At 42.8% G+C, this 13948-nt stretch overlaps 1 protein-coding gene across 2 annotated transcripts in view; it reads left to right on the top strand.

Annotated features, from left to right (window-relative positions):
• Nucleotides 1–13948, top strand: part of spata20 (spermatogenesis associated 20) — a 40379-nt gene that overhangs the window by 20454 nt on the left and 5977 nt on the right. For both annotated transcript variants that reach the window (XM_047610029.1, XM_047610028.1), the window contains one exon: nucleotides 1646–1726. In XM_047610029.1, coding sequence (XP_047465985.1) covers nucleotides 1646–1726 — 81 coding nt within the window. The remainder of the gene's footprint in view (nucleotides 1–1645; nucleotides 1727–13948) is intronic.

The following is a 13948-nucleotide window of genomic DNA, read 5'->3' as shown; positions in this document are numbered from 1 at the left end:
GCTTATGACCTGTACTACAACCAGACACCAGGGGGAGCTCTGTTAGCTTCACTTTTAAGGAGCTGCCTGAAGCAGCATTAGATATCAGCTTTAAACACTCATTTATTATTTCTGAGCACTCGTAGACATTATTCCAAAGTAAGGACCACCTTAAAGAGCAGTTTAGCTTCCGTCTTAACATTCACAAACTCAAAAATTGCTAAATAAGGGCACTAGACTGTGTCCAGTTTTTCAGAGTTAAAACTCTGCTTGTTCTCATGCCTATGTCTGGTCTTGATAAAGTTCAAAAAAGAAAATCAGCAATAATAAAATGAGCTTCGGCTGTTTTCCAAAAATCAATATGCAACCGATTATTTTCAAAAGGAACAGGAGGAGAGGTTCTAACATTGATGGCCCTGATCATGAAAGTGCAGCCACAGACACAGAGCTAGCAAAAAAAAAAGCTAATTTTTGGAATCTAGTACCCGCGGCTATGTTTAGACAGAAAATCTAAGCTGCGTGTGTTTGTAGGCAATGTGACTCGTCCATTGGCGGCACCTCTAAGCTTAAACATACATTTATATACACAGCCCACGAAAATATTTTGCAAATATTTAGTCTCTAGTCACAGTCATTGGCATACCCTTGTTTAACATCAAAGTGCTATGCAAATTAGGATGACTATTCATCAGCAGGCGGTGTCATCAGTTATGTTAACATGGAAAATATGTCATTTCTATTAGAGATTTCAACATTCGGCCTGCTTTGGACTGTCAAATCTGTCTTAAATATAAAAGATAGATGTTGTTTTTTTTTTCCCACTGAAATAATTCTTTTTGAAAAAGAGGTGACCGTGATTCATCAGAACAGACCAGGGTTGTCAACGGTGCTGCCCAGATCAATCCAACGTTTAATCAAACCCAATGCCAGTCATTAGCATCATCCCAAAAAAAGAACCCAAATAATGTGATGATAACTGAAAACGTTACATAAACCTCGTTTCCATGTGTGTCTCCTTAAGCAAACAGCTAAAATGCTGATGCATTATTCATCACCTCATTTCTGTTATAGTAGGTCATCTGAGGCAGCTGGCACTGTCTCGCCTTTCTGCATGCACACTTAATCTCTGGACACACTCTGAAAATCTTTTTACCCTGTTTTTAATAGCTCTGATGCATTTAATGGGCTTTTTTAACTGCTCTGCTGCAGTTACATAATCAGTTTTGAAATATTAACACGCTCAGTTGAGCCTGAAACCACTATCAAGTGTACTAGCGAGGAGGCGCAGCGGGAGCCACCCTAAAGTTGGTCGGCCACCTGAAGGAAAGTTTTAGCGGGAGAGAATGCGCTGTGCAATCGAAAGAACAAAGGAGCGAGTAGCGGGAGTGGCAACAGAGGGCTAGTTAGCTTTCTGTCCATCACGTATGACCCGCGGGGGATGAGTCGGGGCGACAGGGCGAGGATAACAAGCTCGGGGTGAGGCAATGCGAGGCAGTCCCAGAGAAAACACCTGCCTCCCTTGTTACTGCTACAAATACAGTAGTGACCTATCTCACTTCCTTTGCCATCCCCCCTCCTCGTATGTGTCACCTTTCCCCTCTTATTTCACTCTGTTCATACGCCTTCATTTCATTACCTCTCTGCTCTTTTTTTATTTTTTATAAAGATCGTGATCTGCGGCCAGAGAGACGCTCCAGACACCACAAGTCTTCTAGCAACAGTCAACTCCCTCTTCCTCCCGTATAAGGTAAGTATTCCACGTCCTGTTTGTGTGACAGTGATGCATCATCCAGGCAAACATGTCATCGGTCCCTGAAGTAACCGGGAAAAGCAAAAAAAAAAAAATCAACTTTCGGCCGCGTAAACATGCTCTGATTTACTCTAATGTCAGTACCTTCATAGAGGCAGCAGATTTGCAATAACCTTTGAAACATGCACACAGACAGATAAACACAGATGCAGAGTGAGATGGACCTAGAACACTGCCTGGGGTGTTGGCTGGTTTAAGTGTGGTTCTTTAAAGGTCAGCCTGAGCTTCTCTCCTTTCCTCTCTTCAGTGTAATAACTTCCCAGCTATCTCTTCTTAGGCGTTAGTTGACCTTAAAGACCTTTTCTGACATCTCAATGCTTAGTGTGTCTAATTCTTAGAGGCATACGGCACCCCTATGTGATTCCCCAGAGTTAGATATGTGGAAAAAAAGCATTTTTAAATCAGTCCAGGCATTGTGCTAATCTGGCAGCGCAACTGTTAGCTTAAGCTTAGCATGGGCGCTGTAATGTAGAGTTGCCAATTAGCCAGTCGTTCGCAGAATTTTCCTAATGACTGAAAACCAGTCACGCTGGTGTGTTGATGGAAATTGAGGGTTTTCAGGCGCGGCATAGTGTCTCTGCACTTGGTAGCGATGCTGTGCCAGTGCTTTGCCTGAATATAGTCCCAAGTGTATATCTACCCTAGGCAATCCGTCTTCGTCTCAGTCTTCGCCTGGATGTGCATCTGCTTACCCGGGTCTGGGTTCGCGGTCACAGCAGCTTCAGGAGGAAGGTCCAGACAGCCCTCTCCCTGGCCACTTCCACCAGCTCCTCTGGAGGAATCCCTAGGCACTCCCAGGCCAGATAGAAGATATAACCCCTCCATCGTGTCCTGGGGGGTGACCCCAAGGCCTCCTGCCAGTGGGACATGCCCGAAACACCTCTAAAGGAGGTGTCATGGAGGCATCCTCACCAGATGCACAAACCACCTCAGCTGACTCCTCGACGTGGAGGAGCTCGAGCTCTTTACCCTATCTCTAAGGCTGAGCCTGGCCACCCTGCAGAGGAAGCTCATTTCGGCCGCTTGTGTCTCCAATCTTTCAGATACGGTTCAGCGCCTGCATCACTGTAGATGCCACTCCGATCTATCTGTCGATCTCCCTCATTCGTGAGCAAGATCCCCAGATACTTGAACTCCTACACTTGAGGCACGACCTCCTCCCCGACCCGGAGTGGGCAATCCTGTCTTTTCCGACTGAGGACCATGGCCTCAGACTTGGAGGTGCTGATCTTCATTCTAGCCGCTTCACACTGCGCTGAAGGTCGTAGTTCGATGAAGCTAGGAGGACCACATTATCTGCAAAAAGCAGGGACGCGATCCTCCAGTCATTGAACTCAACACCCTCCGCCACCTGGCTCCACCTAGAGATTCTGTCCATAAAAGTTATGAACAGAACCGGGGACAAAGGGCAGCCCTGGTGGAGTCCAACCCTCACCGGGAACGAGTCCAATTCTGGCTACACAGACCGAACTTGCTCTCCTTTGGTACAGGGACTGAATGGCCCTTAGCGAGGGGCCATCCACCCCGTCCTCCTGGAGCAAGATGTTGTTAGTGGGGGCCTTTGTGTCCTGTGGATCATCCTACAGATACATGATCAGTTTGAGATGTAGTGGAGGAGATGTCCACACCTTGTGTTGGGTGTTGGGGGTACCTGGTCTGGTCTAGGTGGGTGGTACATATCTAAGTAACATCCACACGAATACCAGGTCCAAATGTTTCCCAGCAAAACATTGAATAGTCACAAGATGGTCAAAGTTATTTACTGCCTCCTGTCAGTGGTTTTAATGTTGTGGCTGAATGGTGTATGTGTGCTGTTGTACAAGTGGAGGATCAAGATGAGATATTCTTTCAACAACTGGACTCACTGCAGTTTGATCTTCTGCTTCTCATTGCCTGTCACTTTGTACTCTGGCTGAGTACGTTCAATTCGAAACAAAGAAAACACAGTCGCACAGAGCTCCAGCGCTCTGATTGTGTTAAACCGCTCACTGAATTCTGTTTATTCGATCAGCCCGTAACCAAAATTAGAACACTAAATTAAAGCAGCTATTGTCCAGGAACACACTCCGTCTCTTCCCCCCTCTCCTTTTCACACACACACACACACACACACACACACACACACACACACACACACACACACACACAACTCCCACCCGTTAAATGTCCCTACACTGGGCCCAGGCTCAACAGGGCCCTATTGAAATATAGATGAGTTGTGCAGTATCAGGCAGTGGCTGCAGTAACATCAGGCTATTCCAGGTCCCTGAAGAGAGACAGAGAAGACTGAGCTAGATAGAGCCATTATCAGGATGGATCTATTATTAAGGGGGGTCTATGTTGTGTTTGCTACTACATCCAGCCAGGGCTGGTCACATGCTCATCCTTGCTGCAGTCAGGTTAATCACATGGACGCTGTTACAATACAATGTTTGGGAAGAGCCTCAGGTTTAGTGTTGTGTCAAGACAGGTTTATTTTTTAAGTGAATTTATTCATGGCAGTTTAACTAATGAACAAATGCACCTTAACTTTTGTAATGAATAGTTTAGGAAGGTACAAGTTAAGGCCAATATTTTAAATGTCCATTTCTTGGTGCAGAGTTTCTAGAGATGTTCAAGAAAGTAGTTGCAGGTCAGCCCCACTTTTGTCTGAATAACATAGTATCTGTTTAATGCATATTATTCAACCTAATAAAGCTTTGTCTAATTGTAAGCCTGTGTTGCTGATGACAGCAATGACGGTAGAGGTGGTGACACCAAAAATGTGAAGTTACAAAGGTCTCATACAGTGACAGATAAGAGAATGGTGACCTGAGGAGTGCAGTTGTGTTTACTACTGGGACCAATACGATGAATAAAAATAAAAATAAGAAACAATTCATACTTGACCTACTGTTAGGAGTCAGGATTGCTCAGTCTGCCCAGATAGGAAGAATATCTTAGTTGTAACTTGGCACTGGTTATATCTTCTTAGACAGTGAATACAAAGATGAAACAATGTGCATTATTTAAGGGTTCGTGTTCACAGAAGCCCACTAGACAGGTGTGTCAGAGTGACACGTCAGATATAGATGTTGTTCAAATGAGCCTCCTTTGAGCCTGGGAGTGAGATGAAGGGGGGGTGGGGTCGCAAATGAGCAAGTAACACGGAGGAGGGAGAGTGTGCGTCTCCAGATGTTTTAGGAACAGCCAGTCATTAGCGGCACTAGCAGCTATCTCAGCCGGGCTGAGATGCAATGATCCCCCACAACACTAAACACACAGGGAATGAGATAGCAGCCTTCCAGGGCTCTGCTGCCTGCAGCAGATGTGAATCACACACATAAACACAGCGTATACCCAAGCAGGCGCAGACCTCAGCTCATAAACCTACTCTGGTATATATGCACACCTGAATATTCAGCTCACACCGCGTGCAGCATGTAAAGACAAGACGTTACACGTGTAGAGTACGAACACTCACAAAGACATTAGTAATTAGGCAATAGAGACAAGAGGGAGGAAGAAAGAAATGGTAGTGAAGCATTTACGCTATTAATTGATTGGTTGATTCTATTATGACAGCTTTCTTAATTGAATAATTGATGAAACCCATTAGCTACTAATGGAGCTTACTTTAGCTCACAGAGCGGGTTGAAAATGTGCTGTTTAACTGACCTAAATGCTCAGTGGCTCGTTTTAAAACATGAAAAGGTCTTAATGTGGTTAGCAAGTAGCAGCGTAAGGTGCACACAGAGGAAGAGACTAGCAGCAAGGTGGCGAAAAGAGACCAGGAATGTTAATGAAGCTCAACATCAATGATAAATGGGGGGATAAAAAAAAGTGTCCGCCCACATGTGGAGCTGTAAAGTGTGCAGTAACTGATGTAATGTTCACTTAGAGGCAACAGCCAATGACAGTTGGTTGTCTTGGATCTTGGAGCATTGGGGGAAACCCAGATGGTGTGAAGTTGTGTGAAATTGTGCCTGTTTTTTTTTTACTCAGAAACATTTGGGATGGGGAATATTCAACAGGGTTGCCCTGGCAACCGGAGCCGGGAACGATCAACTGTCAGCCACAAAAGCGATGGGAGATGAACGTATCACGTCATATAGGACTTAAAGCTGCTTGCCCAAGCAGGAAATCAGTATCTATAAGTTAATGACCCATGTAAATACGGAAACAGCATTGATCTTGTACAGAGCTAATTACTCCCATGGATTATGAAGGAGTATAAGGTAAGTCAGTGGAGTAACCCAAATAAGAAACTGAATGGAACTGCTAACATTATGCTCACCTTTCAGGTGGGAAGTACTACACAGTGGATGTGGCCTTGTCAGTAACAGGTCAACATACATGCTGTTTAATCTGCTATATTCTTTATGACTCGACCCAGCATGTCAAGTCCCAAATGCCACCCACTAACACATGCAATGCCTGCCAATGCAGAGAGTGCCCTCTGTAACCTTGCCAAAGGCAGACCATGGTGGACAGCCCTCAACCGTGACATAACACATCTTCTGAGTGCTTAGTTTCATGGAGCTTTTTTTCTGGAGCATATTCTGGGCAGCGTTTGTCATCGGGTTGGATTGTAGCAATAAAAATAACATAATAACTCACGATTAATCGCGCATTAACTATAAAAAGCATTAATCGTGCGAAAGTATGTTAATCCATCGACAGCCTTAATTCATTTCTTTTTCTTTGGCTGTTATGTTAGACTTTTGGAAAGGCAAAAAAAAAGACCACAGCCCTGTCATGGAGAGGAATCCAAAACTTGTGGGAGGATTTGAGTTCTCTTTGTGCTTGGGGAAACAGCGATTACTTTGAAATGATCAATTTATCCAAGGTGCTTTGCGATGAAGACTTGACAATAGTAATAATAATAACAGTAATAATATTAATAGTAATAGTTCTAATAGATAAAGACAAAGACCCATCGGAGGAAATGTATGCATATGATAACCTGAAAGCCCATTAGGCTAGAAGAGAGAGAGGATCTGTATAAGACGGATAAAGATTAAAATGTATGATGGGGTCAAGGAGGAGAATCATGTACATACAGGACGTTAAATGAGATAAAATAGGATGTAAAAGGGAGGGTGAATAAGGGGATTTTGTTCCATGTTACATTAGAGTCCTATGAGCAGAGAACATGTCTGACATGTCTGTTTGAACCCATTTATTCCTTTTAGGCCATAATAAACTAATTGTGGTGAATGAGGAACACAGAACCCAAGTCATGCTGATCTAAACACACACAAACACACACAGACAGATCATATCCATTTAATTTATTTACCATTTTAATTTACCATGAGACTCTGTGTTTCTCAATTCATCCCTGCGCTCAGATGTTTTTCGGCACTCTTTGCTTGTTGTAATCAATTACGGCCCTCAAACGTCGTCGTGATTATAATTGCTGCAATATATTGTGGTTAATTTTTCTATTACACAGAAATGTAGCTTGATTAGAGTTGGGTCGAGGTTTGTTGATCGGGAACCGACTGAAATTGTTGAGGCGGAGGAGGTGCAGTCTTTCTAGGAATTAGTTTCCTCCCCACACTTCATTCCTGTTCTTCTGCCCTGTGTTTGTTACTGCAGTCTGTATCTCTGCTTTCCTGCTCTCTGTCTCCCTCCGATGGAGGTGTGAAAGGTATAGAAGGGGAACAGCTATGGGTGTAAGCACAGCAGATGTAACACTGTGCTGTAATTTTTCAGTTTATCTCTAGATTCTTTCAGCAGTTTTAGAAGGACTCACGATATGGAATCAATAGTTGTCAAAAATGGCAGTTGCTGTCGGTGCAAACACTAAGCTGGTCTCTACAATAAGACAGCAACGTAGTCAGGAAGTGGTAAGAAAACTAAACTAACAGTCAAAACAAGTTAAAAATGAAACCATCACTACAGGTTTAGCAAAACATTATGACCACCTTTACTACTTACACCTTTACACGTACTGTGTCGGTCTCTCTCTAAAAAGGTCTGAGCAAAACAAATTCCTCTGCACAAAACTGGATGGTCCTACAAGCAATCAGAGTCAAATCAATGCATATGACGATGTTGCTGTTACTCGTCTGTCCATCACCGCGTAAAGCTTAGCCAAATGATTTGATTGGCCCTGGAGATCTTTGCTGGAAGCTTAATTGGTTCCCAACAGAGCAACTCCAGATCAGCTTTCCCACTCAAAAACTTTGGGAGGGAGAAGTTTGTTTCTACCACTTTCAGTATTTACTCTTCACTTAATATTAAGCGATGTGAAATCTTAGAATCTTACGTTAGAGAGTATGTCAATTGTTATATTTTTTTCCTTAAGTGTTATGATTTAATTTTTGAAATGATTTCTATTGAGAGAGACTTCTCTCGAGTCGTTCGTAAAGATTTCATTCCGTTACAAGCACAGTGTCATTGGAGATTAGACCCATTCCTCATGTATTTTGGGAGGGAGAAAGTAAGGTTGAACTTATTGCAGCTCAGGAGAAGAAGAGAATACTTGAGCACTGCATGTGGTGAGGAGTCGACTGATGAGCTTGATCTGGGCCCTGGATGTGAAGGCTGGAGGTCAGAGAGGTGGAGGAGGGTTGCAGCACTTGAAATCAGCAGCGTATGAGAACGTATTTAAAATTTGACCGGCTGGTTGAGATTGTAGAGAAGTCTGAAAGGATTGGCTCGAATCTCCGATCTCCCAGTCTGAGGTGGGAAGAGTGGAAGCGAGAGGGAGCTACTGGTTTTCCTGATGGAACTTGTGCTGAAATTCATGCGCCGATTAATTTTCTTGACTCACCGATTCTTCAGCTAATTGTTCCTGCTCTAATTGAATTCATTTTTAGTTTCCTCTACAGTATGGCCTCGAGTTATTGCAAGGCTAATACTTGTTAAATGTTGGAATGGGAACATTAAAAATGTTATTATTAATTTAAATTCATACACCAATCGGTCATGACATCATGACCACTAATGTGTAGGTCTCCCTTGTTCCTCCAAAACAGTGGTGAATCATAAGAGAATGGACACGGGCCTTCGGAGGGAGTCCTGTGGTGTCATTGCTGTGGGGTGGAGCTATGTCTCAGTAACATCCACACAAATACCGAGTGCACAAGTTTCCCAGCAGAACATTGTACTGTCACAAGATGGACAATATTTGTGGCTAGCCAGATGACTGTGGCTAAGTGTGTCAGGGAGTAAAGCTTCGTCTGAATGATGGTTGTTATTAGCAAAAGCAAAAACAAATATCCAGATTACCCCGCATATGTGCTTAAATACCGCTCCAAGGCCACTTGACAGAGATGTCACACTGTGACAGCTTCTTTGTGGATGTTTTTCCCCTGTGAAAGGGATTAAATCTGAACTTGAAACTCGGTTAATGAAATCCACAGTAAGAATAAATATTCTGCAGTTTGTCTCGCGCTGCATGCTGGTAAATCTTTGTAGAATTGACAAATTATGCAATGGGATTTTTTTTTTTTTTTCTTTTGAAAAGTGCAAATTTTTTGATGTTCTCAGGGCTGTTCTGATAATGAGCAAAAAAAACATCTCGGGAGAAGCTTTGAGTGTGCCTCATCGTATGAATTTCTGCTGCAAAATTTATGTGTGTAGTCTTTATGAGTTGAATAGTCCCTTCCAAGCTGAATTATTTGTGAATTCCAATTGTTTTTGGCCCAGATGCCTCTGCCAGCATTGCTTATTAATCAGCCTCTGTGCTTTTGCAACCCCATAATCTATCCACTTAATGTCTGTGTTACACTACGAGAAGGAGACATTTTTTTTGCCCTCTCTGGAGTATACATATGTAAGACAGCTGAGCGATAGGTGCGGGATCCGGTACAGTTATCTGTGGCAAGTGTTAAAGATGATTGCAAACTGCGGGACAGCAGAGCTAAATGTATTACAGGGATTTCTTCGGATTTAAGACACAGGATATAAGAATCCCTCGTTGGACATAACTGTAATTGATATGTTTCCATTTACCGTGCCCTTCTACAGAGGAGAACAGGATAGGATAAGAAACAGATATGAGGGGATGGAGGGAATCTGGCCTTTTAAGAGGAGAGAGCGCCCTTTAGAAAACATCTGCCGGAGGGAAACAAGTGGGAATCCCTAACAAGACCTTAGAGACGTGGGGATGAGTTAGCAGGGTCACATGGAGTGCGATAAGAGAAGAGGAAAGGAAGGGGTTGGCTGGATATGGAGAGCCCAGTCGGAGGCTAACTAGCTCTGGTAACAACACAGCGCAGAGGAGGATTAGAGCTGGGCTCAGTGATCTCTGAGCTCTCTTCCCTCAGTCATCCCTCCATTCCTTCATGTGTGTGTGTGTTTGTTTGTGCTTAGCATTTTGTGCGAAGAATTGATTGGTCCGTTCTCTTGCTAATGACCTGCTAAGCCCAATAACCACCCAGAGAGCAGAACCCAGGTTGATTGACGGCTGTGGGAAAGGTCCCAGATGCTTCTGGTTTTGCAGGAGAGTTCATCCCAGGCTGACTGTAACGCATTCAGATAGCCACACGTACGCACCATCATGATTTTAAAATTCGCCTTCGCTCCCGCTCCACCCTCCTTAGACTTGTCATTCTGAAACGTCCGATATTCCTCGACTGAGTGATTTTCCCTCCCGTCGGTCCAGCGACGCCACCGTGGGCCAATGGAGCCGTAAAGCTATGGGGGAGGTGGATGTATGCGGCGGTATCCAGCAGAGACTGGACAGCTTTAGTGGTGTTGTTTGAGATGTAATCCTCTTCCTGTGGTTGTATCTCGTCTGCTGCAGTCGCCCGACTCGCTTATCCACATCTCCGCTTCGTAAATAAAACCCACGCTGACCAGATAAAAACGCCCGTGCACACACTCACACACACTAACACAGATATCCATGTTGACTCTCTTTTTATCCTTGTTGGCTGTGAGTGTTTTCAGTCAGTGTAATCAGGGATGCAGTAGGAGTTGCGTATTTCGCCAAGTTTAGTTTAACCATTGTTCTATTTATGAGGTAGACTTTTCCTCAGGATGTCATTGTGCTGAATTAATAATGGTTGTGCATTAACAATGCAACATCCTTTCTGCTGAATTTCCATTTATTTGATAGCATATTTGCAAACTGAATTAAATGGGAATATGCAAAGTTTGTATTAATATTACTGATAACGGGAAAGAGCATGATAAAGTTGGTGTTGTATAGAATATTTCACTTTAAATGTTTTATTCAGTTTTCTCTTTCAAAATTTGCAGTAAAACTAAAATACACTACTGTATCACCCATTGTAGATACAGAATAGAGATTTTTTTTAAAAAGTTGTTTGAAATAAATTAGCGTTGAAATCACTTTTAAACAGAGGAAAATCATTTTAAAGCATTAAAAAAAGCTTTCCAAACTTTGAAATCTACAAACTTTGATCTTTTGCAAAGAGCAGCTGATAACTCGTGCAGCTAAACGGTTTGTGTGGCCATGGATAGTTGGAAGGACTCTCAGCTAAGCCAACATCTCACTGGCAGTCAAAGTGAGGAAAGCTGTTCTGAGCAATTTGTTCATTAGCAATGCCAAGAATCAATTTGCGTTTATTCATGCTGGAGGACTTTTCTGTTGGAGAACACCCTGCATAAATCTTCTTCTACTTTGCTGAACAAGCAGTTCCGTAAGTAAAAGCAAAGTCCTTCAAATTATCCGTCCTCAAAACAACAGAACAGTTGTCTTCTCACCAGTTGTCTCCATGTCTGTAAGTAAAGCTCATCATCTCCTCTGAAACTAGGATTGTGACCTCACGTGTCATTCTTTTCCATAAAATCTAGATGGAATTTCCCAGAAATAATTCAAGTCCTCATAACTGACTGATCAACTAATCTTTTATTTCTAATGCTGAAATGTAGCAGTTCAAAAATGATGCTTAAAGTACCGTTTAATAATAATATAACACTTAAACAGTTTCCGCTTTAGGTTGCATTGAGTTAAAACAATGGCCAGTTTTATTAATATAGTCTAGTATCGTTTTAAAATCTGTACATGTTCTTTTCTGGGGCCCATGGATGCAGAAAGGAAATCCCAGATTATGGAAGGCATTGACTCTATTTTTTTTTGATTAAACCAGATCAATCTCTTTCTATAAAATAAGAAAAAAATAAATAGTGCTTTCTATTCCCTATTTCCTTTCAAATAACACACTTTTGTCACATACAATTTAATAGACTGGGACACCTTGTGGTTCAGTCAGTTTCTTTTCTTCTCAGTTACTTTTTTCCTCTTACTGTAAATCCAGCACCACTTACTTAGTAGATCCCTTATGCTATTATTAAAAGGCAGCATATGTTTCCGTACATATACATTACTGCAGCATGAAATGTGTTCTAGGGCGCAGATTATATCCTCTGCCGCGTGATGTAACAGCCCTTATGCTCTGGCTGGTAAAGCCTTCGCATGCGACATAAGACTCCGTTTCCCTGCACATGCTCGAGCGAACCGTTTCATGTGATGAGGAAAGAAGATGAATGTTGTATTTTCTGTCAGATTCTGGGCCTCCGTACGAATGAGCGGTAATGAATCACCTCTGCTGGAGTCCAGGAGTCTTTAATCTCACACATGCAGATAGTTGCCAGTGGTTCTCAGGGGTCAGCGCAGTTCATCTGTTCTCCAGCTGATTGACCCCGACTCTAAGGATATGACCGTCTAAAACGAGAGCCACGGTCTCTGACAAGGAATTTATTAAAACATGTTACACTGGTCTTCAGTCCAGTCACTTAAAAAGAGAAAGTCTGTTTTGTAGGCTGATTTATAGGCTGATACACAGTATACAGAATCCAGTAAATCAGCTATTGTTGTATCCTCAAGAGCAGTCGCAAAAAACATCAACAGTACCTTAAGTTGCAGAGGATGAATCCAGTAGAGTTACCAGCAACAAAAAGCACAAATTAACACCACCTCAGATTAGAAGTTGGAGACATTTCAACATTAACTGTTGTCGCCAAGATGATCCTAAACCCGTGAAAGGTTGTTTTTTTTAATGAAGAACACCAAATCAAGCTACACTTTGCCTCCTGGTTCGACTTCTAATCAGAAACTCGTCAGCTGTGTTGAGTTTCTGTGCGTATTGGACCGGTGACACCTCTCGCGGTCTGCTTGGATTTCGAGACGGTTCAGCTTTGGCGTGGACTCAACACAGGAGCATAAATCGAGGTTAGCTCTCAAAAACGTGTTCTTCGCCTCGTGATTGGTCTGGATGTTGCATCAAACAAGCTACCACTGCCAGCGCCGTCGGTTGAAACAATACAGAGTGAGCTTAGCCTTCCTTGGATCCGTCGTACACGTACTGACTTTTTATAGATCTTTATAGTGGCAACGATTTTCTGACAAAGTAGTAGCTGTTGGTCTTTTCTCAACGTGCTGTTGTACTGGGAGCTAAACAGACGGAGAAGTCACCGGCACATATTTACAGAAAAGGCAACTGCTAAACAAGTATGGATTAGTCATCCTTTGGCTCGGTTCCCTGAGTGATGAGGCCCTGAAGTATCAGTGTTATTGTAGAAGTGTGTCAAATATTCTAACAATCTTGAGACGTTTCGAGAGAACAAACGTCGTCCTTGTGATGCTCATATTTCAGATTTAATCTCCGTTGCGTTTTTAACTTGACAACGCTTTTATGTGACTTTTACAAATTTCCCTTTCATCCTAAACGCAACATAAGCTGATGAAGTGTGTCGTAGGTGCCTGGGCCTGATTGAAGGGAGAGGCTGTTAATTCCGTTCAGACATCAAGGCGTCCTCACATCCCGCCTGCAGACGCTGTTGATTTAGTGAAGAGTGGCTTGTAGAGACTGTCAGCGGCAGCAAAGTGATGGCCGGCGTGACAAAGGACAGAACGGACCGTCAGAACAGCCTCCATTGGTCATTCTGACACTAGACAGAAGGTAAACAAGTGACACGCGCAAGTGTTTTTCAGGTCTGAGGGAAATTTCCGAGGTGTGAAGGTTTCTTGTATTTCTTCTTTTATGGTTGAAGAGCAGCTTAGGTACTAAAAAATCAAAAGGTACCAAAAATCCAACTAACCCAAACTGCTCTCAGCTGTAAGAAACCATATGATATATTGGTTATATTATATATTATTTCATGTATACGTGTGAGACAATGTGCATTATCCTATTTACAGAACACACGATCATACTCAGCTTTGGCAGCATGCAGTGAGTAATTAAAAATACTGAT

This window comes from Mugil cephalus, chromosome 16 (genome assembly GCF_022458985.1).
Source record: "Mugil cephalus isolate CIBA_MC_2020 chromosome 16, CIBA_Mcephalus_1.1, whole genome shotgun sequence".
Taxonomy (NCBI): Eukaryota; Metazoa; Chordata; class Actinopteri; order Mugiliformes; family Mugilidae; genus Mugil; species Mugil cephalus.
The sequence above is the reverse complement of the archived record's forward strand: the minus strand, read 5'-3'. Positions and strand labels throughout refer to the sequence as shown.